The sequence below is a fragment of the Corylus avellana genome, chromosome 7, assembly GCF_965113065.1.
Source record: "Corylus avellana chromosome 7, dhCorAvel1.hap1.2, whole genome shotgun sequence".
NCBI lineage: Eukaryota > Viridiplantae > Streptophyta > Magnoliopsida > Fagales > Betulaceae > Corylus > Corylus avellana.
The window spans coordinates 16,530,655-16,558,297 of NC_142496.1; the positions used below are offsets into that span (position 1 = coordinate 16,530,655).

Genomic DNA, 27,643 nt, shown 5'->3' on the forward strand with positions numbered 1-27,643 from the left:
AAGTCCATGGGCTGCACCACGTCTAATAAAGCTAGCCTCCCACTTCCTAAAGGACCGAAGCACCACTTTAATATCCTCCACGATTTGCCCGTAACTGCAGAACTCGGAACTCATAGAATTTATCCCCTAAATCAATAGCTTCGAATCCCCTTCTAAATATAGCCCTTGGATTCCAAGGTCTCCGTTAAATTCTACCGCACACAGAGCCCCCATCGCTTCAGCAGTCGTGGGTTCTTGGATAACCACTAATACTCTGCTACGAGCTGCAATGACAACCCCCGTGGCATCTCTTGTTATCATACCAATCCCGACCCTTCTCAAAGAGGGATCCATAGCAATGTCCCAGTTTGTCTTAAAACCACTAGGAGGCCCTTTTCACACCGTAATCCTCGTCTCAGCTGGTTTAGCTGTATTCTCCTTCTTGGCATTCTAAGCTTGTCGGAATTGTTCCAATGACAATTCCGCTTCTTGGATGACGTGGTTTGGATGGGAGAAACAACCTCCGTGTACTACAGTATTACGGTGCAGCCAAATGCCTCTTCCAATAGTGGCCAATCTTTCTACCTCCTCCCTATCGCACCTGTTCGTCATAGTACTCCATAAATCCTTGAATTCCTTCTCTGAACAATGAGTCTTCTGGATCTTTTGGTCACAACTTCCCCATACATCTTGGGCAACAGGGCATTCCCATAAAACGTGCATTATTGTCTCACTCTCCTTTCCACATATTATGCACTTGTTGTTTTCCAAGATGCCCCTTTCTACGCAAGTTATCCTTAGTGGGGAGTATGTTGTTACATGCCCTCCACAAGAACACCTTTGTATGATTTGGAACCTTTAAATCCCAAATATCCCTCCAAAGATTACTAAAGCCAGACTTAGCAGACCCCTCCCCACTGTGTTGTTGTTGTCGTTCTTTTTCTAGGTAATAAGCACTTCAAACAGTGAACATACCATTAGTTGTGGGACGCCAAATCATTTTATCCTATTGGTGGTAACGACTTAGGGGAATATTACGAATAATTTCTCCTCCATCCTCATCAAAATTGTCTCGAATGAGAGAAACACTCCAAATTTTGGTTGTCGGGTCAATCAGCTCACTAACTGTAGCCTCTCGTTCCATATTCATGCACGGTGATTGTACTTTGAAAGAAATTGGTTTGGGTATCCACCGGTCCTCCCAGATCTTCACCTATCTACCATCATCAATACGCCATATCATTCCCTCATTCAATAAGTCTCTCGCCGAGAGGAGGCTCCTCCAAGCAAATGATGGCCGGCTTCCAATTTTAGCATCCCAAAATGAGCCCCGAGCATAATACTTAGCCTTAATAATGCAAGCAGCCAAAATATCCGGATTTTGTAATAGTTTCCAACATTGCTTTGCAAGCAAAGCGATGTTAAAACACGTAAAATCACAAAACCCCATCCCCCCATCCGCCTTAGGTCACCCCATCTTTGCCCAACTCATCCAATGAATCTTCTTATCATTCTCCTTATACCTAGAATTTCTGCATAATTCCATTAATTTCTTTGCACATGGATTTTGACAATAGAAAGATGCTTATACTATACGTGGGTATGGCTTGAACAACCGTCTTCAACAATATTTCGTTCCCTGCTTGAGAGAGGAATTTCGTCTTCCAATCATTGACCCTTTTTCACACTTGATCTGTGATATTTTGAAATTCTCCCATCTAAGACTTTCCCACAAGAGCTAGTAACCCAAGATACTTGTCATAGCGTTGGGTGGCGGGTATACCCGCAAGAGATAGAATCACGTCCCTCTCCTCTTGTTTTGTGTTCCGGCTGAAAAAGATAGCTGTTTTTTCTCAATTTAGACATTGCCCTGATGCTCTTTCATAGATTGCTAACTGTGAAGTGAGCTTCTGTCAATCCTGTTGTGTGGCCCTGCAAAATAACAGGCTATCGTCTGCAAAAAATAAATGTTTAATCTGGGGTCCCTTCGGTGAAGTGGGGACCCCCTCAACAACCCAACCCTCTCAGCCTACTGAAGTTGATAGCTCAACACCTCCGCACATAGGAGAAAAAGATAAAGGGATATGGGATCCCCTTATCTAATCCCCCTAGTGGGATTGATGCTTCCTACCAGTTTACCATTTATAATAACAGAATACGTTACATGGGATATACATTTCATAACTAAACCAATCCACCTTTCTGTGAACCTCATTTGTCTCATCACTCCTAAAAAAACCCACTCCACCTTATCATAGGCTTTGCTTATATCCAACTTGAGCGCCATATACCCCACATTTCCCCACATACGAGTATGCATAGAATGTAGGGTTTCATAGGCTGCTAATACATTATCAGAAATGAGTCAACCCGGAATAAAAGCACTTTAGGTCGGTGAGATAATATTGGGAAGTAACAATTTCAGCCTATTTGCAAGGGTTTTAGAAATAAGCTTGTAAAATACGTTACACAGGCTTATAGGTCTAAAATCTGTAACTTTCATTGTATTTGATGATTTAGGAATCAAAGCAATATATGTTGTTGTCATTGCCTTATCAATATAACCCGACAAGAAAAAAATTGTGAATTGCTTTACATACCTCCAGCCCTATCGACGACCACTTCTCTTGGTAAAAACAGGCTGGTATACCATCCGGTCTAGGTGCTTTTAGGGGCGCCATCTGGTCAAGGGCCACATTCACTTCCTCTTCCGTTGGCTCCCGAAGCAATTGATCATTCATCTCATTAGAGACCATTCTAGGCATCCCATCTAGACATTCCACAATACCCGTAGGTGAGGATGTGGCGAAAATCTGCATGAAATAGTTTTGACAAAAGCATGTTCAATTGTTTCAGCCGAAGAACATCTCACCCCATCCACATCTATAACGGCCGATATCTGGTTAGCTTTCCTTCTCTAACTCACACAAGCATGAAAATATTTGGTATTTTGATGCCCATCTTTCAGCCAATGCTATTTCGCCCTTTGTCGCCACTTCACCTCCTCTTGTTTCATCAATTCATTCACTGCCGTCTGCAACTTACGAATGTCACTTTGATTCGAAAATCCAGCTTCCATTTGCAGGTTAGATAATTCGGCAGTCATTAGGTTAATATCTTTAGCTTCAGATTTTTGGTTGACCCGACACCACCGTAACATCACTTTCTTACTATTAGCCATTTTAGTACTCAAATTACTCCACACATCAGCCCTTGGGACTTTAACCTGCCAATCCTGTTTTATTTCTCCTTTATTTCCTTCACCTTGCCACATCTTGCCTTATACTTGAACTTCCTACACACTTGCAATTTCCTTTGGTTGGACACATTCAGCCTGATAAGCAGCGGTGCATGGTCTGAACTCCGAGCCGCTAACACCTCCACCCGATACCTTGGGAACAGATCACGCCAACTCTGATTAGCCATAGCCCTATCCAACCGTTCTTAAGTGAAAAAAAAAAAAAAAAAAAAAAGGTTTTTCTTTTCCATTATTCCAAGTAAAGCGAGGCACTGAAAATCCAAGATTTTCAAGTTAACAGGCCTCCAACGACTCCTTGAAATCATCCATTTGCCACCGCGGTCGTCTGGTCCCCCCCCCGACTTCTCTACTCCAGTTAGGATTTCATTAAGATCTTTTGTGCACATCCACTCCGACGGGGAAAAACCCCTCAAACGCCAAAGGAGATTCCATGCTTCCTTCCTTTTGCTTGTTTCCGAGTGCCCGTAAAACCCCGTGAACTTCCAAGAGCACGTGTTTTCTTTGTTAAAAATCACAGCATTGACATGTCGTCTACTGTAATTTTGAATATCCACCCTGAACTCCTCGTCCCAAAACAGTGCTAAACCTCCGCTCCGACCAGCACTATCCACCACAAAAACACTTCTGTAACCCATCGTTACTTTTAGAAATTCCACCCAGAGTGATTGACACTTGGTTTCCATAAGGAAAACCAAATTGGGTTTCTTTTTCTTTCCCATCCTGCGAAGGTCGCAAACTGACCAAGGGTTCTCAAGCCCTCGGCAGTTCCAACTTAAGCGCTTGGCGGGGTTGCTGGGCAGCCGCTGCCAATATTATGTTTTGCTCCACCATAGACATCTCTCTTCCCTTTCCTTTCTTTCTCCTTGCGCTAAACTGATAAGAGTCATCCCTTTCACCAACTGGGCGTTTCCTTGAACATGCAGGACTGGACGTGCTCATTAGTCCCCTTCCCACGTTCTCTCTAGCACGCTTCTTCCATGTTCGCACGTTGTCCCCTTGGTTTTTCACCACCTGGGCCTTAGCCTTTTGCCCACTAACCGCCTTCCCCAAAGAAATTTTCTCTACATCAGGCCCATTCCCAGCTATTTTCATCCCATAATCAGAAGTAGGGACACACGTTTTTTCCCCTAGCTAGACATTTTTATTTCCTCCCTTGGCGCTCATCGCATCATTATTACTTGCCAAACCAAGAAAACTTTCCTTGCCAACCTGTCCCTTACCCGTTACTAACTGCTCTTCTTGGCTCGGATTAACTCCCATAAATTAGACTCCTCTCTCCTCGAATAATCTCCCATCAATGCGTCATCTTCCCTACAGGAATGTGCACCGAATCCTTCCGTTTTGTATAAGGCTGAGAAGGAAAACTCACCCTGATTTGCGCTCTGCTTGTCTCCCATTGATTGTTTTCCATTACTTTCCCCTGAATAATATTTTCCGGCCAGTTCCCTCGCCGTTCCAGTGTCGAACCACTTGTCTTGCCCCCTCATATCCCCTTCCTAGTAATTCCTCCTCCTATCGGACCACCGCTTCGGGGAAGAGGCTCGAAGCCATGGACCGTACTGTGAATCACCCACAGCATTGTTGTTCCTTCGCCCCTCAAGCTTCGTACATCCCGTTGCTCCGTGACAAATAACACCGCACTAAAAGCAAAATTTAGGGATTTTCTCATATTGAAAAGGAATCCGCCTAGACTTGTCTTTCAATTTTAGCATTCGCCCTCGAGAAAACGGTTTCGTTACATTCATATGAATTCTCATGCGCAGATATTCTCCCCAACCAATCCCGTCTTCATTAGTATCCACTTCTTCCACAACCCCCACAGTGGATCCCAATTTTTGCCCCACTTCTCTCCCTATACATGACATGTGAAGTTTGTACATTCGCACCCAAAACAATGTATGATCAAAATCCAACTCGTCAGGAGAATGACATCCATCAAAGTCAACCACCGAAAACAGGGTTCCTTCGAAGACCCACGGCCTTCCTTCCATTACCCGCTCCTTATCCCATCGTTGCTCAAACTCGATAAGAAACATATTGCGCCCTAAGACTTTGAAATAAAGGAAGCCAGTAGGTTTCTAGCTTTGCTCGTATAGTTTCTTTGTTAACTATCCGTTCAGTCATGAGCCTTCCCACAAGACACGATAGCCCCTGACTCGTTAAATCCTCCAAAAATTCTTCCTAGATCTAGACTCCACCAATCTCCTTGTCCGTAGCGAAAAAATTTCCCCAGAGTTTTGTCAGATCATCCGCCATGTTTCCCATTCTTGGTAACTCCAATCGAACAGTTGCTTCACTTCACTGAAAAGATAATTACGTCACCACCGCTATCGGGTGTGATAATAAGGTTCCTTCTCTGCTATTGTTTCACAGAGAACCTAGCGAGGAATCTTCAAAAAAAAAAAAAAAGGTGGTGGTTTAACCATTCTCTCCCTACTTAAACTTGAACCATGGTTTCACATCGTTTCACTTCTGCCACTAAACTTGTATAGTTGTATGCCTCTTCCTCAAACGACTTGCCACCATTTTACCATGTTTACACAGTTCAATATCAAACCCCTCAAAGAAACCACATTCTCAACTAATTTGCAAAACCAATAGCCGATTAATTAGCAAAACCCTAAACCTAAAATCACCTTAAATTGGTTCAAAACATGTACCCTAAACCCTAAACTGCTCAATAAGAGCTTATCAATAGTGACCGACCAAGTAACAAACACCAAAAAAAAAATTCCAACACATCCAACGCACAGCTCTTAAAGGCATTGTACTTTTCTTTAAAAAAAAAAAATACAAAAATCAAAAAAGACAATGCATACAAAGGTCTATAGCCACAGGATCCCAATGTACATTCTTCCTCGTACTTCAAACTAGGCAAAACAACTCATCTTAAATCACCAATCATGATATAAACCACTATATTAATATTACTAAGATATAAACCACCAATGAGAAGCAAACCACCTGTTTTTGATACGAATCAAAGATGAACAAGCACAAAAAAGAAGAAAATATTGAGCAAGGTACTTACCTTTCAATTTTTGTAGCTCACAAACTTCCTACTAAAATTTGGTATGGTGTGGGCGATTCTCACAACAGTTGGCCGCTCGCAAAAGCATACGCGCTGGGGTCCCCGCTTTGCATCGACCCAGAGATTGCATTCTGGTTTGAAGAATCCATGGCTCTCCTTAAAGAGCAAAGCAATCCTAACCTCTAAACTTCAAGACAAGACCCAAAAAAAAAAAAAAAAATCTATTGTTGTCTTTTTAAAAGTTAAGAGCGAGCCCTTTTGGGGATTTAAGGGTGGTGTTGGAAATAATTTCAGGGTATTTGGAGCTAAAATTCAACATGCGACCATCCTCCCGTCCAAGAAAACGAATTTGGTTAACTGAATGGTTACATCAACAATTATAGAAACTTGGTAAGGGTATATTGTAATTTTTTAAATATTAGAGACAAAATCAAAAAAGACCTACAACTTTAGAAGATAAAATGTATTTTCATGCAAAATTGGTCCATATGATTGGCTTAAATTACAAATCACTCCCTGTAGTATAAAAAATAAAAAATAATTTTTAGGTCCATGTAGTTAGCTTAAATTACAAATTACTCATTGTGGTATAAAAAATAATTTACAGGTCCTTAGGTAGGCCAAAATAAGAATTTACTCACTGAAATCAATTTTCGTTAAGTAACCTAACATAATTCGTTACTTTGTCACATCATACCCAATAAAAACGCGATACATATTATTAATTTTTTACTTTAAAAGATGACAACTATGATTTTTCACATCATTTTAGAACACCAGTTAAAATTACACATCAGCCAACACTCCAAGTCATACTGTTTCAATAAATTAACCTAATATCTTCTATCCCCAAAAATTTACTGTGTGCATAACCCTCTCTCATTTTCATCTTCATTTTCCTCGCCACGATTTAATAGCATTTTATGAAAATTTGACGGTTACATCTTTTAACCATTGAAAAATAAATAAAAACAACAAACAAGTTGGAGAAAATTGGGTTATTCTTTTACTACAATGAGTGATTTATAATTTAGGTCAATTACATGAACCTATAAATTATTTTTTTATACCAAAAAGAGTGATTTATAATTTAGGCTACTCATGACAAATTTTATATTTATCCCTTCAAATTATTATACAGCCAACCCTAAGACAGGATTTTAACTGTTTGAATGATAAATAGTGAAATGAACGAACCCTAAAAGACGGGATTTTTAACAGTTTAAATGATAGAATTTCATCTGTTTATCTTGAAAGAAATTAACAATTTGATAAAAGGATTAGATCTTGAGGGTTTTTAGGAAAAAAATATTTCACAATCCCCTCGTGTAGTTTTTTCAGATTGACCGAATTTAAGACGGGATTTTAAAGATTTTAATTAGTTTTATCTAATTGTTTTTTTAAATACTTCGTCCGTATATACATATTTGAAAATCAAATACAAAATCGAATTAGATGTTGACAAAACAGGTGTTTGTCTTCTAGTCGTCAATTGGATATAAAGTCATGGCCGATGATGTCATGCTTTGGCAATCGTAGTACAGTAGTCTGTCTCTCTGTAACTTTTATATATATGTATATATATATATATATATATATATATATCCCAGGCCTTCACTCTATAGTCTACAACACCACCCTGCCGCCTGCCGGGCATCAGCGCTTCAGGCCTTTCACTCTTTGTCTTACTCTCCGGTAACTCTCTCTCCTCTGTAGCCTCAAGCCGAGGCCTTTGTGCTTCTTTTTTCTCTGGGAATTTTCTGTGTCGGTGTAAATTTCTTATTAGGCAATACTTTGCTTGGACTATCCCTCCCTCCCATTCTGTTGCTGAAAATACGTAACGAAAAACAAAATGTTCGCTCTCCATAATTATTATATGTTTCTGATGCTTCATCGATCTTTCTTTCAAATGCATTATATTATTTATCAGTCATTTTTACTCCTTCACAGGCACCAAGGTTTTGAAATGGTTTCTTAGCGTTTCTGTTCTGTTTTCTTAGCGTTTCTTAGCGTTTCGTTCTTTTTGAAATGGTTTCTTAGTCATTTTCTGAGAAAACTTGGGAAAAATCATTTGTAGGCGATGAAAACTTGCATTTTTGATTTGGGTAATTAGTAATTAGTGTTCCCACGCCGTGAATGTTCGTCAATGGAGGGAGTAGTGTAGTGTATGATATATGTTCCCTTCTCTGATTTTACATTAAATGTCCTCGAGATCTGCGTTTTTTTTTTTTTTTTTTTAATGTACCCTTCTCTGAATTTTCTGCTCAGAGAGAAGAAGGATCAGATATTGTACGGTTATCCTCTTTAAATGCAAATTTTCAGTGATTTATTGGGAAGGATTTCATGAATCCCCAACATGTTTGTTAATAATTGTGTCTGCAGGTGGTGTGGTGGCGACATTTAATGGGGCTGTCGAAGCTTGAGATGACAAGCGGGAAGAAAGCAGGGCCGTACGATTCTTCTTCTGAGAGTCAAAATCAATGCTCCCCAACGCCAAGAAGAAGCTTCAGTCACAGCAATGGCAGCAGCAGCACTAAGCCTGCCTGGCTCGTGTCCACCCTTGCTGGTACGGACCCCTCCACACCCAATTGCCTTCCCTACCCTTCAACTTATTTTTAAGTTTCGACTCTTGAGCACTCACAAAGCAAATATGCATCATCTTTACGGCTTAAATCACGCCACTTTTTGTTATCTGTTCCATTCGTGTGTGAGTTTGTTAGATTTCAACTCATATTATGGGTTGCAATTTAGGAATTTGGATTATAGAAAATTCAGTTAGTTATATAAATTAAAAATATTATTTCAATATAACTAATTGAATATTCTAATTTTCGAATATCTTGTTCAGCAATTTGTGTGGGTTGATGTTTAGTAGAATAAAATTATATAATTTAATTTATTTAATTAAATAGATTAAATCTTTTAATTAAAATATTTTGTCAGGGTTGTGTGTAAAAAATTGTTTAGACTGAATAAACGGTATAAGATTATATAAATTAATTCTAATTTTAATCCTTAATTTTTTTTTTTTAAGAAAATCCTTCTACTTTTATTTGTTAGTTTTGTGGTGAATTTAATTGTGTCAAAACTTTGGTGTCACTTTAGACGACATTTTGGAAAGAAAAATGCTAGGCTTACAAATATATTTACAGAAAAAATTTTATAAATTAATTAAGTTTTTCAAAATTTAAATTTATCTCATATTCAATTATGTTGTGTTACATCAGTTTGCAAAATGTACGTGTTTGTAAGCTTAGCATTTCTTTTTTTAAAATGACATGATAAGAGTAATGTCATACTTACTTTTTACTTTTTTACACTTATTTTTTCATTTATACATAACTTTTAAAATTACTATTTTATTATCTTAGTGCTAATTTTAAAAATATAAAAATTATGTTAAAAAATGAGAGTTAGTATAGCATTGTTGGTCCTATTTATTAAAGTAATAAATCATTATTTCTATTTAATAAGAGAGATCAGTAAATTAAAATGAATATTATAACTGAAAAAAACAGGGTTCAAATACAAATACCAATAGAATCTATGATCAATCTACATCAGGGATGGGAATTCAAAACTGTACAGCATTTAGCTGACACACACGCGCCTGGTTTGGGCGCGTGATAGGTGCAATGTGTCAGAGATACAAGTAGCTTAGGGAGTAGGACAGCGACTTGTCCGCGCCATATGCTGTTTGAAAAAGGTTTGATGAGTTGTATGGGTGTAGACTGTAGAGGGTAAGATTATATATATATATATATATATATATTTTTTGTAGTTTTGTTTGAAATTTGAAAGCCCTGAATACTTGAAAGGTAACGTGTGAAAGCAACAAATATCCCAACCCCAATGCCTTGCCTTGTTGCACTATATCATTTCTTTGTGTTGGTTTTCGTGAGATGAGATCGACCTTTCTGTTCCTCTGTAGTTTACTATGCTTGTACCCTTTTATTAACTCTTGAAATAATTTTGAGGTGAATCTTGGTTTTTACTGCTTCGAGAAACTTGGTTTTTTTATTTTTATTATAGGTTTTATTTATAAAGATAATGGGATAAGGGGACGTAATTAAGGAAAATAATGGCTAAAGTATAAATTAAATGATAAATATATATATATATTTTTTTAAAAATGTCAGGTATTTTTTTTAATGTTTTCTAAGTAAATATTATTTACCCGGGTCTTTTCTCCTTACTGTATAGGGCAATCAGTCAACAGTTGACCAGTTGACAGTATGTGATTTCTGACTTTCCTTGACAATGTTTGAGTTTTCTCATTCCCTATGCATAGCTGGATTTTGCATGCATGTTCCTACTAATGTCGGTGTAACGTTTTATATTTTTGTAGAAAACGTTGATATGCCAACATCTTTCTTTTTATTTTATTTTTTATTTTTAGAGTTATATTTTGCCAACATATAAGTTGCTGTTGGGCTCCATGATGCTGACCTCACACAACAAAGCCACATTGTCGTATTCAAGGCCAAAAACATAACCAATGTATAATTCAAACTATTTTCCAAGTGTCATCAACCTCTACGGCTCTACTTTTCACTCGTGTCCAAACTTTCCCTTCTTACATATGACAACTTTTGTCAATTGGTCAGGTTTGCATGTGAGAGAGCACATAGTTTTTTAATTAGCACATGTTTGTGTGTTAAAGAATGCATCTAACCTAATTCGAAAGATATTGATGTCCCAAATTAGCTCTTCTTGATAGTCGATTGAGTAATATGGTTACTTATTTAATTTCTTTTAATATCAATTCGAATCTCAATGTTTAAAAATTAGCAATGTACTCTTAATGTTTTAAAAATTTTCAATTCAAGCTTTTCGTTACTAATTTTTGTTTAATTAGATGAAAATTAAAAAAAAAAAATTGAGGGTAATTATGTAATGTTATATATTTCCGTCGGAAATTAGTAATAGAAGATCTGCATTGAAAGTTTTTAAAACATTATGAGGGTACGTTGTCAATTTTTAAACATTGAGATTCAAATTGAAAAATTTATAAAACTTTAAGGGTTAAAAGTGAATTTAACCCTAAATTAAACTATTTTATGTAAATTATCTTAACTCCATTTTCTCACTTTCACCCCATTGTTATAGATTTGGACGAAAGGATGAAGATATTGGCAATAAAGTCAGGTGATGAAGACGACAACAATGGTGACACCTTCGGGGAACGTGCCCAATCTTACTATCAAAAACGACCTCACTTGCTGGCCCTTCTCCAAGACCTCTACAATGGCTACATCACCTTATCCGACCGTTACATTCAGACATTGGCCAAACATCAACAATATCATCACAGCAGACACTCTTCCCAAATCTCAGCCGTCGATAATGATTACTATGATCAGGAAGACCAGACTGATAATTGGGACGCCGGCAGCTCCCTGTCTTACCAACAACCTCCAACAACGTTTCTGGTTGGGGATGATGTGGTCGCCGACCTTGTGATAAAGAACGTGGAGTACGATATACTGGTGCATGAAACAACCATGATGGAGCGGCGGTGCAGCGAATCATCGAGAAAGATAGGGCTGCAGAAGAGCTTGCTGGAGGTGCTGGAGTCCGAGAGGCTGATTCTGTTAAACGACAACGCAAAGCTGGGGTACAGGGTGACGGCGTTGGTGGAAGAGAACAAAGGGCTGGCGGCGGAGTCGATGTTCATGAAGAGGAAGGCGAGTGAGCTGGCAAGATGTGTGCTGAAGATGAGGGAGGATCATAGGGTGTACATGCTCAACCGTAAGATTGAGGATCTTCAGGGGCAGATATATGGGTTGGAGAAGAGGAACAAGGAGTACTCTGAGCAGCTTGTGAGGAGAGACCAAGGTTTTGAACAGGAGGAGAAGAATGGTGATGACGTGGCCTTGGGTGGTGGTGGTGGTTGCTTTAAAATGGAGAAGCTTGGTCGGAGGTTGAAGAAGGGTGGTGGGAAGAAGGGGGGGCCTGGATGGTTGGAGAGGATGATGACCATGGATTTGTTTCATTGTGGGCTTAGCCCAGGTTGCACTTCATGATGTCTTATGCTCAAAACTACCACTAGACTAGCTTTTGGGAAATATTAATATTATTTTTACTTTTTGTTAAGTTGTCATATTTAGCTTAATTGTGCTGGGGTGGTTCATTAAAAAGAGTCCACAAGATTCCATCAACAATCCTCATATTATATTTATTTTATTGGGTTCATGGTCCATAATGGGTTCAGGTCAAAGTCGAGATCTTCTCCATATGGGCTAATCCAACAATCTCGAGAAGAGGCTCTTCATTCAACAACCCAGTAATTGATTAGCACTTATGATAAATGGCCCAACTGCAAAGAGAAGCTTAAATGGCCATCATACACGAACTAGATGTCCAACAAGTCTATCATAAGCTCATTTTAAGACTTTTGGATTAAGGGTCTGATTGGGTATGTGTTTTGAGGAAATTAAAAAGTGCGTTTAACACTCAAAAAGTTCGTTTGGTAAAAAAAAAATTGAAAGCACTTGTAAAATATTTTCAGCAATAATAGTCAGAATAGCTACTGAAAAAGTATAACTATCTACATTAACTACTACTTTTTCTCTATTCTCCCCAACAGATTATCTATTTCTTTCACTACTTGCATTTAAATATTATATTTCTCATTCTATTTTTATTATATCATTGCCAACAATTAATTAAAATCATTAAATTGACATCATATCCTTACATTTAAATGTTATATTCGTTTTTTTTCAGTATACGAACATTGAAGTCATTAAATTATTCTTGCCAAATATTATATTGAAAAATATTGAATCAATTTTAAGTATTCAATTGCCATTGAAACGTGTGATCAATGGAGGATAATGTAAACAAACAACCTCATTAAACTAACAAATACAAAGCCATAACTCTGATTAACAATAAGCATCATAAAAACAAAGCAACATAAAACAACGATGAAAGCAAAAAAAATCAATAAAAAATAAAAACGAGAAAGATGATAGCAGAGATTGAATACTTGAAGGCCATTTGTTTGTTTAAATGGAATAGCAGAAAGAAAGAGGAATATAATAAACAAAGGAACCCATTATTTTTCCTCAATTTTTTATTCTCTAGTATTTAAACAGTGAATAGGCTCATATTAGATGAAAAATCTATAAATTGGCTATTTTGTTGGAGACCAAAAATGACTCAAAATACTTTTAAGGGTTCAAAAATATTTAAAAATTGTCAAAACGCACTTTTGGCAAGTTCAAAAATAAAACTTTTACCCAAAAGCGTTTTTTGACTTAAAAACTTTATTGCTCAAACGCAATTCCAAACCGACTCTAAAAGAACTTCACCCAAAAAAAAGAGTCAACTTGAAGTTGAAGTTTTCAGTGTTGTTATTGTGCACTCTATTGTTGTGCATTCTTGCATAAAAGTCATCTTCTTCCTTGAAGAAGTCAAAACAGTGCTAGTGCAAATGCAAACATGACAACGTACAAGATTCACGTGAGTTGCATCAAGACAAGAATTGTTTGCAAGAATTCATTTGCCTAAGGTCATATACCCCTGATTAGATTATATTTGGATAATTGGCCAGCATATGGTCATGTATTGGCCAACATAAGGTCATGTACTCTGTATCATTATATAGAGTCATTGGCCAGCATACAGTCATGTACCCATAATATGATTACATTGGACAATTGGTCAGCATATGACCGTTATATACCCCAGTTCAAATTATTATTATTATTTTTTCTATTCAATGTTGGGAAAAAAAAAGGGAAATTACAAGAAAATAAAATACAAAGGTGACAAAGTTTTCCAGAAAACTGTGGGGAATGGGTCAAATAAATGACCAAGCCCATCAAATGGAACTTAAACCACCAAAAGAGACCGTAATATAAGGCAAAGTTCCGCAAATGGAACAAAACCCTGAAGGGTTTGCCGCAGAACCATCAGTAGTCGGCTGAGGAAACCAAACAAGACCATTAGTGGTCAAATAAAAGAGGGAAAACTCTGTCAACAAGCTAACCAGAAAAGAAAAACAAGGAATAGAAAATTACACAGAAATTTTAAAAAACAGTAAAATAAATCACAAAACAGTAGATCTAGTGGATGGTAAGGCGGAAGAAGGCAATAGGGACACAAAGAATGACCGGTGCGTGTAAGTCACTTGCTGGAGCATGAGAACCGCGTGTCGGCAGTGGGAGCCGAGAGGCTAAGCAGCACCACAGGAGACCAAAGACAGCGGCAGAAGGCGGTGGGGGTTGTCAAACGCGGCTTGGAGCTTCCCACGCGTCGGAGCATAAGAAATTTCAGATCTTACTTTCCGTTATTGAGATGTAGTGGTCAAAACCTTAATTCCCTTGGAAACCCTTTTTCAGTAGGACTCTTTCAAACTTGGTTGATTTGCATATGCTTTTCTTCAATTTATCTTCATTGATGATGTAAAATCTTTCTATGCAATTTGTTTTGTGATTTGGGAAAGGAAAACTCAAGTTTTGCTTGAGAGAAATGAGGGGTGGCACCGCGGTTTTTATTTCTCGAGAAAGAACTGTCTGTTTCTCTCTTAAGTAGCTGGCCCCAGGTTTGGAAGAGGAAAAATATTTTCTATTTTAGAAGAATAAGATGGTGATATAAAGAGTGGGCTAGGGTTCTTAAAATACCATACTTTAAAATTTGAAAAACTCTGTTTTAAAATTTGAAAGAGTTTAAGTAGATAGATAGGGCTTCTTCCATATTTGAAAACCTTTCTTTAAAATTTGAAGAAAAAAACTGTTTTAAAATTTCAAAAACTTTAAATAGATAGATAAGAATCTAGAAACCCTATCTTTCTATTAAAGAAAACACCTTATCTCTTTTTTAATCCTTGTCCTTTTTAAGACAATACCTTGTAGGCACACTGTCTAGTTCTTCCCTAAGACTACAAATTTTGTCACTTTTCAAAATAAATAGAGCTTTCTTCCAAACAAGATTGGAGAAACTTTCTCCGACTATTATATTGAAGGGGGGGTGAACGTGGGTCTGCCCTACTTAGCAATTCGAATAGCAAAATTATTGAGAATCTCTATCAAAGTAAAAGAGCTGATTTGTGTGTGTATTGGAGGATGGAGGCAAATTTTTGGCAACTGTAACCACACAACCGCCCATATTAAACCAAAGCATTGAGCCTTAAACCAATCCGTTTGGCACCTGAATAACTCCAATTGCTCTTGATTGCCTTACCAGCTTTCACGATTGCATTTGTTCTCTGCTGATCCTTGCTAAACTACACCCACCAGGTAAGTCTTAAACTCACCATATTATCCTCCCTCCCCTTCTTGTAAGGGAAGGAAATACTACTTAAACCAGAGCTCACCGACTACACGAAAATTCTTCAACCAAAACCAAAACAACAGAACACCCACTTATCTAATTGCTTGCATCAATAAAAGAGAACTCAATTATGTCTAGATCATTGAATAATAGATAAATACCTTATTAAATTTGACTACAAAACCATTCTAGGATAGATATACATACTAATTATAACAAGCCTAACATAATTTGCAAAGATTAGCTTAGGTAATCAGATCATACCAGAAAATTGTGAACCTCCCAATCACATTAGTGATGTGTTGCTAATAACACTTTTTACATTTTCCATAACGCTCTAAACAGATCATCGCAATGTCAGCAATTGAGTTTCAAGAAAAAAATCAAAGGCAAAGCGAAAATGAACAGTTCTAACCTCCTATTACTCCAGTACGATCATATTCTGCAGGCCCCCCCTCCATTATCATGCTTAATGCAAGAAGAACGACAGTCATGTGGAGATAGCAATGGCTGGAAACTCCACTGATTCCACCAACAGAGCTCAGGAAAAGGAATTTCATGTTGATGACATCCTTGGTAAGTACAGAACTGCTAAAACGGTGAAGCCGCATATATACATACATGCATAAATATGCACTTTGTACATACAAATGGCAGGCAAGAGCAACATGCCTCTCCAGTTTGTTTATCTGCAAATGGAATTGAATTTTAGTGGACACAAAATCATGGATTAGATTCAGAGCACTGTAGGGATTATTTTCTATCAGAAATGACATTACCATGATATAGACATGCAGCATTATTAATAGTTATTATTTCTTTGATATCGTTAAACTATGTTAAGTTGATAAGACAAGGTAATGCAAGTCTCCAAAAGTGCATACAAACGTTGCATAAAGAACCCAAATATAAAACTGTTCTAGCAGCAATGACTCCCTCGTTTTAGGAGGTTGGTAAACTTCATGTGCAGTAAAGAATCACTGTACAAAATGGCTGAAAATTAGCACCAATGTGATTCCTTAGAGAATTACATATAAATGCACCTTTATTAGTGGGTTTTTTTTTTTTTTTTTAAGCGATTATTAGTGCTTCGAATTCCTTAAATAAAATTCAAATAAATTAAGATCGTTTTGAGACTTGTTTAGGTTAATAGAAGTCGTGATGTTGGTACTCATACGCGAATGGATACTTTAACTGGAAGTTTCATTTGATTGGAGGTTTCCATTGCTGGCTGCTCTTAGTATCTCACTACTTCACTTTTCCCATCCCAAATCACACAAGTAAACAGTAGGGCTGCCTGACATGAATATGAGGGGCCCAATACAACTATATCCGGAGAACAAACCAAACAAATAGCAAAAGAGACAGGTATCTCACCACAGAAGGCCAAACTAAGAGCATGTCTGTTAAGTGTGCAAATAGAGATGCAAATTACAAACTTTGAAAAATTGTTCCTAGATAAATGTTTTCTGTAATCTATGGGATGCATGCTATTAAAGAGAATATAAATTAGTTATGCTAACAACTTCCTTTATTATCATATATTTCAACTTCTTTGATTGACATGAATGAAGTGGAGAGCTACTTATTGCTTTTGGTGACCATGGTCCCTCTAAAAAAAACTGTTTGCATCCTACTTTGAATTGTTAAGTCCATCAAAAAGCATGAGTGGGCCCCTGGACCTGCCAAATGCCAACAAGCTAAGCGCTCCCCCAACGGAAAAAAACCCCCCAAAAGATATTTACATTTGTATGCTTTTCTTTAGAAGTTGTATTACCAAGTGATGGGCTTGTTCCAAGTCACAGCTGCACAGCATCAAGTGGGACTAAGGAAACGAACATTGCTTCTGAAGCAGCTCAACAAGAGAATCAAGCAGTCTCAACACAACTTATTACGCCTTCTATCCAAAGTGATTGAAGTCCACTACATGAGTACTTGCCCTAACTAAATTGGACTCTCCTACAAGAATACGTCACCACTTGGCTAACTAAGGTCATACTTTTGCTTACATCTTTGATTATCATATCCTTTCCCACTACTAAAATTACTTTTTGCCACCCTTTTTAGTTATTTTTTACTTCTTGAACCTCAAACAAATCACTCTTCTGCACTTGCACATCCATAGGTCATCTTCCTCGGAACAACATATTGCCAAATAAATAAAGCAGCAGTAAAGAATTTTTGAAGTATGCCTTATTTCCTTAGCTGTTTAAGGATCCCTTATCATGTTGAATGGAGCAAAAACTGCCATATGAAATCTCAGATAGCAAATAGGTAATAAGTATTTATGATTTACTCTCAAGCTCCAAATGCATAGAAACATTTTGGCAAAAAGTTCAAAAGATTCTTAAAGCTCTGACCAGGAAACAGAACATTACCTTGTTTATGTGCTTAGTATTGCTGTTGATTCAAATGTGAATTCAGTCATAGGAAGATCTCAAGGCATATTAGCCGCAGCAAGTTTCTCCTCAAGCTTTGCAATCCGAGCCTGCATAAGCATAGAACATTCATATATTACAATAGTGATAACAAAGTAACTCCTTATGCTATAATCAAGAAAAGAGAAAGCACTACATGCAACTTGCAAAAACACCCAACTGGCACAATGTAACAACATGAGCAACTTTCTGCACCAATATTAATTCATCAAATTAATATGGGGATTGGGGAGGCAGCTTCGCACCAGAGGACACCGGTGATGTCAGGTATGGTTAGCGAGGTTAGAGATTTGGTACCATGGTCTTGTCGTGACTTGATTCAGGTTGGAATTCAGGTTAGTGAGGGATTGGGTCATACTCAGGAACAAGGGTTTGATGTTGGGCAGCATGTTCATTGTCCCACATTGGATGGTGGTCCTTCATTTTTAGGCATCCAGTGTTCAGGTATGGTTGAGTCTCGAGATGGTGGCCAGGTTGGGGGAGAGGAAGGCAGGTTAGTTGAGTCTTGTGTAGAAGCTAAGAGTGTTGGGGGAGAAGTCAGTGTTGATGAAAGGAGTAGGGAAGTTGAGAGGGCAGGGCCTTGTGGAGTAGAGTGGCCTTCTCCTTTGAACATTTATGGTCCTAATTCAAGGGGTGTGGCGGGCTACTCGGATTGGGTTATTCAGTGTGCTAATGAGATTTATCCGATCGTAGGGATTTCGTATGCCAGTCATAAGCTACAGTTGTTGGCATTGTTAACCTTTCTAGAAGAGGAGCGCCGAAACAATGGGATGGTAACTACTTCAAGTAGCGGCACCAAGGGTAAAAGGGAGATGAGGAATTTGGAGTGCTCGGTGAATTACGATGCTAGAAGTGGGAGCTCTATCCGTGGCAGTAGGAAGGGGAGGGGGAAGGCTGTAGATTTATGAAGCTAAGCATTCTCTCTCGGAATGTGAGAGGGTGGAATAAGAGGGATAAACTCTTGAGGGTGAGTGATTTGCTCAGAGATTTGAATGCAGATGTTGTTTGCCTTCAAGAAACCAAGATTCAGGGTATGTCTAGGAGGATTGTTCGCAGTTTATGGGGGCGGAATCATGTCGATTGGTGTTGTTTGGATTCTAGTGGGGCCTCAGGTGGTATTTTGATCATGTGGGATACAAGGGTGGTGGAGAAGGTTGATGTTTGCGTAGGGGCTTTTACCCTGGCCGTGTCTTTCAGGAATGTAGTAAATCTCTTTGTTTGGGCGTTTGCAAGGGTGTACGGTCCGAACCTTGATAGGGATAGAGGGCTCCTTTGGGATGAGTTGGCTAACGTTCTTGGTGGAACTTACCGTGGTGTATAGGGGGAGACTTCAATGTGACTCGTTTCCCTAGTGAAAGATTAGGTGGAGCTCGTCTGGATTATGCTATGATGGGTTTCTCTGATTTTATTTCTGATCAAGGGCTTATAGACCTTCCACTTGTCGGGGGTGCTTTTACTTGGTCGGTTTCTCAAGATCCTCCTTTGTGGTCTAGGATTGATCGGTTTCTTGTTTCCCCAGAGTTGGAAGCCTGGTTTCCAGGGGTGAGGCAGAAGAGGCTCCCTCGTCTTTGCTCGGATCACTTTCCAATCATTCTTGAGTTGGGGGATGTATCCCAGGGGAAAAGGCCGTTCAGGTTCGAGAATATGTGGCTTAAAGTGGAAGGGTTTGTTGCCTTAGTGAAACAATGGTGGGATTCTTATGAGTTCCAAGGTACGCCGAGCTTTGTTCTCGCTTGCAAGCTCAAGGCCTTGAAGTTGAATTTGAAGACTTGGAATGAGGAGGTGTTTGGAAATATTGAGAGGAATAAGAGGATTTTACTTGAAGATCTTCAGGCATTTGATGAGCACGAAGAAAGTAGGGCTTTGGATGAGGAGGAGTTAATGAGGAAGGCCGAGGTTGTTCGAGAGCTGGAGAAGTGTACACTTATGGAGGAGATAAGTTGGAGGCAGAAATCTAGGGTGTTATGGTTGAAGGAAGGAGACAAGTGCACTAAATTCTTTTACTCCATAGCCAACTCTAACAGAAGATATAACTCAATAGAGACCCTTATGATCAGGGATGCTCCTTCTTCCAATCAAGACGAGATTAGTGAGCACATTGTTGAGTTCTATTAAAAGATCTTTGCTGAACAGCATAGTTGGAGGCCCATGGTAGATGGTGTTTTTTAAGATTCCATTTCGGAGGGAAAGGCCAGCTGGTTGGAGAGAAATTTTGAAGAGGAAGAGGTAAAAAAGGTCGTGTTTAAGATGAATGGGAATAAGGCATCGGGCCCCGATGGGTTTTCTATGGCTTTCTTCCAAGCTTGTTGGGATGTGGTGAGGGAGGATATTATAAAGGTGTTTAGTGCTTTTCATGCCGGAGGGATGTTTGTAAAGAGCCTCAACGCTTCTTTCATTTCGCTTATTCCGAAGATTCCCGGTGCCATCAATCTCAAAGATTTCCGCCCTATTAGCCTTGTGGGAGGTATCTACAAAATTATTGCCAAGGTTTTAGCAAATAGATTGAAGGTTGTGTTGGACAAGATCATCTCCAAGTCGCAAAATGCTTTTATCAAAGGTAGGTAGATTCTAGATCCCATCTTGATTGCTAATGAATGCCTTGGTAGTAGGCTGAGATTTGGTGAGCCACGGGTTATTTGCAAAATGGACTTGGAAAAAGCTTATGATCATGTGAACTGGGGTTTCTTGATGTACTTGTTAAGGAGGTGTGGTTTTGGAAGGATATGGTGTTCTTGGATTCAACATTGCATTTCCTCGGTGCGGTTTTTCATTCTGGTACATGGGTCTCCTAAAGGTTTTTTTAGCAGCTCCAGGGGTTTGCAACAAGGGGATACCCTCTCTCCTTTGTTGTTTGTCTTTGTGATGGAGGCTTTGAGTAGGATGATTTCTAGGGCGATTCATGGGGGGTTGTTAGAAGGCTTCAAAGTCAGCAATACTACTGTCTCTCATCTTTTATTTGCCTATGACACCTTGATCTTTTGCAATGCTAGGCCCACCCAGTTACGCTATTTGCGGAGTTTTTTTTGTTGTTTGAAGCGGCCTCCGGTTTGAAGGTTAATTTGGCTAAGTCGATGCTAATTCCTGTAGGGAATGTCGAGCAAGTGGAATCGTTAGCCGGTATTTTAGGGTGTGGGGCAGTTACGTTGCCAGTGAAGTACCTTGGTCTCCCGTTAGGAGGCTCTTATAAGTCCAATCATGTTTGGGATGGAGTTATTAAGATAGAACATCGGTTGGCCAGCAGAAAAAGATTGTATTTGTCGAAGGGGGGTAGGGTTTCCCTTATCAAGAGCACTCTCGCTAACTTGCCCACTTATTACTTGTCTTTATTCCCTATTCCGGTGAGTGTTGCTAAGCGCATTGAGAAATTACAACGCAATTTCTTATGAGGTGGGATAGGTGAAGAGTTCAAGTACCACTGGGTGAAGTGGTCGCAGGTCAGCACTCCGATTAAGGAAGGAGGGTTGGGTATTAGGAATATATTGGTGTTCAATCACGCTCTTTTAGGGAAATGATTGTGGCAATATGGGTCGGAGAGAGATGCTTGGTGGAGAGTTGTGGTAGATTCGAAGTTTGGGAGCTTATGGGGAGGATGGTATTTTGTTGAGCCTGGAGGAGCGTTAGGGGTGGGATTATGGAAGAATATTAGAAAAGGGTGGAAAACTTTCAAAGGCTTTACGAGATTTGTAGTGGGGGATGGGACAAGGGTTAGCTTTTGGCATGATTGGTGGTGTGGAGATACAGCTCTCGAGATAGCTTTCCTGATTCTTTTTAGTATTGCTTGTGCGAAGGATGCCTCAATTGCGGATAATTTGGAGATGCTAGGTGGGTCCATTCAGTGGAATGTGAGTTTTTCTAAAGAGGCTTATGACTGGGAGGTGGATGTCTTTACCTCTTTCTTCCAGGTGTTGCATGAAGCTAGAGTGACATGAGGGTTTGAAGATAGATTATGGTGGAATTCCTCCAATAGAGGAACTTTCAAGGTCAAGTCTCTCTTTTTCTCCTTGGCGTGTCGGGAAGGGAGGAGGTTTCCCTAGAAGAGTGTGTGGTGGACACAGGCTCCTCCAAGGGCAGCTTTCTTTGCGTGGTCGGCGGCTTGGGGCAAAATTATGACCTTAGATAACCTCAAGAAGTGACATGTGATTGTGGTGAACATATGTTGTATGTGAAAAAAGAGCGAGGAGACGGTGGATCATCTTCTTCTTCATTGTGAGGTAGTGTCTGCTTTGTGGAGTGCATTTTTTGGTCATTTTGGGTTATCGTGGGTGATGCCTAGACGGGTTATCGAGTTGCTGGCCTATTGGTGGTCTTCTGGAAGAGGGGGGGAGGGGGGGGGGGGGGGGGGGAGAGTGCCGCGATCTGAAAGATGGTGCCTACTTTTTTTTTTTTTTGGGTGTTTATGGAGAGAGAAAAAATAGGTGCTTTGAGGACTTGGAGAGGTCCTTCGAGGACTTTTTATCCTATTGTTTCCATACTTTGTATCTTTGGATTGTAGCGTTTGTTTTTCCGGTGTCGATTAGCTATGATGATTTCCTTGTACGTTTTTCTCCCTTCTAGTTAGGTGATCCTCTTTGTATACTTCCAATGTACTTTGGGGCGCCTTACACTATTAATATAGTTTGCTGATTCCTTATCAAAAAAAATTAATTCATCAAAGTACATAACAAAGCACATGTATATATTGATTTGCAAAATATGTACATCCTTCATATAGAACTTAATTTGGGAGGAAAGCAAGCTTAACAACAGACATCCGTTCAAGGACTGCATCAAGGCTACAAATTGGGAGGCTCATGTTGAATCAATGCTAAACAACCCAAGGTCATATCTCATTTTCAATCCAGAACCACCAAATATTACTCTAAACCAAGCTAAACAATGCTGAAGGAAGAGTTAGATTGGAGTGCTTCTAAACCCAAGTCAGTGAGTCTTGCCTTTTCTTTTAGTTTGATTTTAACACATTCCACATTGAACTCATAATCTACAGCTCAATTTTCCCTTCTTTACTATTTTCCTTCCATAACAATGTGATAGGGCAATCCCCAAAGTTAATCTAGGATTAGCATTAGATATTTGTGGGTTAATGCAAGAGAGATGTTACTTTCTTGGTAGATTTAACGTGGTAAAAAAGAAATGTTATGGATACCGAATCTTTTGCCAAGAGATGGGTACCAAATTAATGTGGACCTAATTCAATGGAGAGGATCAAAACAATTAATAAAAGAAATGCTACGGGTAGGATTTAGTCCTTTCATGAAAAACTGGGTTAGATGCAATACGTAAAGCAGCCTGGTTGTCCCAAAATAACGGGATAAGAGTAGGAGTTGAGAAACCAATCTCCTGAAAAAAATGTTGTAACCATGTAAACTCAATAGCCATATGAGCCATTGCCATGTACTTTGCTTTAGCACTAGATCGTGCCACCACTGCTTGTTTCGTACTCTTCCAAGTTACAAGATTACCGCCAAAGAATGTACAATATCCAGTAGTAGACCGTCTATCCAAAGAATTGCCTCCAAGAACTGATTGACAATACTAACTGCATATGAAATATCTAGTCTAGTGATAGTAAGATGGTTCAACTTTCCAACTAGACAACGGTACCTACCACGATCTTCAAATAATTCACCTTCATCCTTCAGCAATTTCTTATTTGGATCCATCAGAACATCAACTGGTCAAGAACCTAAAAGCCTCGTCTCTTTTTTTTTTTTTTTTTTTTTTTTTTTTCCTTTTTATATAAGTAATATTGTATTATGTATATATATCAAAAAGCGTAGAGGAGTGCAATCTTAGTACACAAAAAGTATACATGAGGACGCCTAAGTAGAATGAGAAAAGTGAACAAGAAAGTCAAGAAAAGCTAATCACTAAGAGAGCTAAACATGCAATTTTCCAAGTAAAGAGAGAAAAAAAGGAAAAAAGACTTGAGCTCCTCCAATTCTCTCTTGGGTTTTGAAGTTTCTATCATTTCTTCCCCTCCACAAGCTCTACATAAGGCAAAGAGGAACCATCTTCCACAACGACTGCACTCCGAGAGTGACCCCACAAATCCGCCACACAATTAGGCATAGCCCGTGACAACCCAAAGCAACTGAAAATAGCATTCCATAAGGCACTAGTGACCTCACAATGGAGGAGAAGATGATCAACGGACCCCCCGTTCAGTTTACACAAACAGCACCTATTAACTACAATGAGATGTCTCTTTTTAAGATTGTCCATGGTAAGAATCTTCTCTAGAGTCGCCGACCAGGCGAAAGAAGCCACTTTCAAGGAAGCCTTGGTCCACCAAATGCTCTTCTAAAGGAAAGGGAGATTGTCAGGCGTACTTTTCCCATCCTCATGAAACTCATATTTTTTAATCAGAAAAAAAAAAAAAAAAAAAAAAAAAAAAAAAAAGGCAACAGATTCGTTTGTAAGAAATAATAAAAGTATCATCAAAGGTTTTTAACTTGCAAGAAAAAAATGAGAATATAACACAGAAAAGAGGTGGAAACCAGAAAGTGGAAGGAAACCAGGAGGCATATCTCTTACATGTACAGCCTCCATAATTCATTTTACTTCACCAACCCTAACCACCACCACCCCCCCTTTTAACATCATTCAGCAATTAGGTTGATAAACCAGAGGGAAAGTAAAATATACTTGCAATCACCACTTAATGTTAGAGATAAAACGATACCTTAAATGATTTGGAACGACGAATGGAAGGATCTATCTGCAAAGATGTTAAATATGACTTCTCAGCTGAATCAAATTGGTCCATAACCAAGAAAGCATCGCCTTGACAGATATAAGCCTGGAAAAGATCAGATGACTCAAAAGAAAAAATAATAATAATAATAATAATAATAATAATAATAATAATAATAATAATAACAAAAAATTAACAAGAACAACAAACAAACAAACAAAAGTTGATATAATAAGCCTTAGGGCTGTTGTACATGTTCCTAAACTTTTCCTCAGTATTTTTTAGATTGTAGAAGCCTATAGGTGTTCAGCTCTATTGTATACTTTTCATGTACAAGGGTTTTGCCTTATTCTTTCAATAAAATTATTATTCATTAAAATAAAATGTTTGAAAGTTGATATAATAAGCCTTCGCTGTTGTGTGTCTGCGTGTTTGTGTTTATAATGTATGTATGATTTTGTATATAGCTCCTAAATCATTACTATGATTTATGGTATCTTACAACTCATAATTACTTGGCTTAGTAAGAAGCAGGCAGTCTTAGATGGAGAGATATTGTGGAGGTGCTTACTTGTTAGAAAGGGCGGTTGATTGTGATGCAGTCAATAAAATATGGGCGAGGAGTTCTGCTAATGTGTTATGTGGACATCACCGTGAGCACGTAATGATGGGACATATAATGGTGTTGAGCATAACAGCAACTTGCTTAAGTATTACTTCTAAGATCCTTGTATGATTTCATTGTAATTCCATTTTAGATTTCCTTCTTTAAAGTTTTAGATTGTAACATCTTGGAAATGCTTCACTTGCTCTCCTATTTCTTTATAAAAATCCTTATTACTTACCCAAAAAAGAGAGTAAAAGAAATGAATGGAGAGCAATATGAAGGTTGGAAAGTAGGTTTCTGCATTGAGAGATCCAGGCGCTGGTAGTGTCTAAAAGGTATTTTGAGACGAATCCAAAAGCACATTTCCCAATCCGAAAGATTCAAAATCAACAAAAGTGGGGACCATAATTTGGTAACTACAATAATTTGCATCTGCAGTGCCATTTCCCGACTACTGATTGTAAAATAAGATGTTGGCTCACCTCAGGGTACTGAGGAGCAAATGTCAAAGCTTCTGTGGCATCTTCAAGAGCCCCAGAATAATTTCCCAACGCTAACCTTGCCCTAGATCTGAATGCTAGAGGAGAAAAGGATTTCATAAACATTTCTGTCACGACAGACGCCCATTAATAGCAGAGCAGGGAGTATTCCAATGAACACAAAACATGCACAATGCAGTAGGCAGGCAATTGCTGTTAGATATCATGATGGGAACCATGGACACTTAGTAGGACACCCAAATGTAAACATTAGTATATGTCCACAACATGCTTTGTGTCAAATCACTATTTATCTCAAAATTATTAATAGGCAAAGTCCAATATGTACAATATTTAATTGAAATGAAAGGTGAATGAATGAGAACTGATTCGAACTCAGTTCTAATACTATGTTAAAACACTACTTATCTCAAACACTTAATATATATCACACAGGAGACAAAAGATTCACACACCGACATGCAGGCATGTCCAGAGCTAATCCTAAAAATATATGCAGATTTTGAACATGATGACTTTACTTGTTGATGAGATATAGTTAGACGAACCTGTCTTTGTACAGAATATGAATACCACCAAATGGTTCTAACTTTATAGCCTGCAATTTATAAGAAAGAACACATTTAATCACAATTTTACAATCGTGCTAATAAATACTCGAGGAATACTATTTACCTGTGAGAGCAGTAACTCAGCCTGGGAGAAATTACCATCGTCCAACTCATTCTGTGCTCTCTTCCTTAGTGCAAGCATTTCCAAGCCAGTTTTGGCAGCGGTGTTGTCCGAATCATGACCACGAAGCAATAATCCGACCATGACCTGGGCGGCTCGAGCCGCCGTCCCACAGTGCCCGACTACGCCGTTTCCGGGTAGAGCCACGAGGTTTGGGCCAGCGCCGCAGCGGCCCAAGCAGCCAGAGGACTTGACGGTGATGTTTGGGGGAGCCAGACCCGAGAGAGTTTCCAGGGTTTGAAGGGAGCCTTGTCTGCGGCATGTCCGGTTCGTGCACACCCTGATTTCTTGGATTTCTGCCTTGATCCAACGGCGTTTCGAAGGAGCATTGAGCGAGAGAGAATTGTTGGTCGGTGACGAGAGTAACGGGCTTGGGGCGCCGGAAATATTGCAGAGGAAGCTCAGGCCTCCCGCCATATCCGTCTCTCTGTCTCTTAAAAGTTCTCGTCACTCGTCCAGTCAAGAACAAGCACGCGCTGCGCGCATGATGATATGGATAAGACCAAAATTTGCCAAGTTACGTTCGATTGATTTGACCCGACTCGGAAAATATAATTACAGAAACCGATTTTTTTTTTTTTTGGATAATAACTAGTGTCTTGTATTTATGTTGAAAAAGGCAGAGCAGAAATATCTGCTTGCAGATAGTCACTTATACATTCTGGCGGGTCATACAGCCACACCTTGTTAGTCCATACAATGCACTATAGCCGAACTCGCTAAAAGGTGAGCCACCTTGTTAGCCTCTCTCCGAAACCGATTATCCAAAAGTGTAGTAGGATTTTGTTAATATAACCCCCAAATAGCCATATAAATGTCATTTGTCTAGGCGGCTTAACTTGGAATTTTAAGTTATTTAATGATAATAATAATCTCCGACATCCCCGTCTTCACAAGCGTATGAGAAATATAATTTTTAAGCCAAAATAAATTTTTGGGCAAAAATTTTATTTATAAGCTTTTACTAAAAGTATTTTTTTCGCTATTTTTAGACTTTTTTTTACCCTTAAAAGTGCTTTTAATTTTTTTACCAAACGAATATATTTTTTTGGGAAAACTTCACTTACCCCTATACTTTCGCGCTTTTTGCAGACATTTCCCATTGTTCAAAACCTCTCACT

General features: G+C 38.7%; 2 protein-coding genes across 2 annotated transcripts; one reads left to right on the plus strand and one right to left on the minus strand.

Moving 5' to 3' along the window:
* The first annotated feature begins 7,857 nt into the window (after positions 1–7,857).
* On the plus strand, positions 7,858–12,372 carry LOC132184288 (kinase-interacting family protein). Its single transcript, XM_059597861.2, has 3 exons — positions 7,858–7,964; positions 8,652–8,835; positions 11,379–12,372. The coding sequence occupies exons 2-3, from the start codon at positions 8,673–8,675 to the stop codon at positions 12,293–12,295; spliced, it is 1,080 nt and encodes a 359-aa protein (XP_059453844.2). The 5' UTR covers positions 7,858–7,964; positions 8,652–8,672; the 3' UTR covers positions 12,296–12,372.
* Positions 12,373–15,664: 3,292 nt separating this feature from the next.
* On the minus strand, positions 15,665–27,041 carry LOC132184551 (tetratricopeptide repeat (TPR)-containing protein). Its single transcript, XM_059598231.2, has 6 exons — positions 26,466–27,041; positions 26,339–26,388; positions 25,773–25,860; positions 24,672–24,788; positions 17,930–18,039; positions 15,665–16,240 (listed from the first exon to the last, which is right to left on the minus strand). Exons 1-5 carry the CDS (start codon positions 26,937–26,939, stop codon positions 17,989–17,991), a joined length of 780 nt encoding a protein of 259 aa, XP_059454214.1. The 5' UTR covers positions 26,940–27,041; the 3' UTR covers positions 15,665–16,240; positions 17,930–17,988.
* Between the last annotated feature and the right edge of the window lie 602 nt (positions 27,042–27,643).

Coding starts and splice junctions, on each gene's coding strand:
- LOC132184551 (XM_059598231.2), bottom strand. CDS start 26,939: ATGGCGGGAGGCCTGAGCTTCCTCTGCAATATTTCCGGCGCCCCAAGC. Junction 24,789..25,772: donor TTGCTCCTCAGTACCCTGAG/GTGAGCCAACAT, acceptor GATCTTTTCCAG/GCTTATATCTGTCAAGGCGA. Junction 18,040..24,671: donor GTCGTTCCAAATCATTTAAG/GTATCGTTTTAT, acceptor ATGCTTATGCAG/GCTCGGATTGCAAAGCTTGA.
- LOC132184288 (XM_059597861.2), top strand. CDS start 8,673: ATGGGGCTGTCGAAGCTTGAGATGACAAGCGGGAAGAAAGCAGGGCCG. Junction 8,836..11,378: donor GCTCGTGTCCACCCTTGCTG/GTACGGACCCCT, acceptor CCATTGTTATAG/ATTTGGACGAAAGGATGAAG.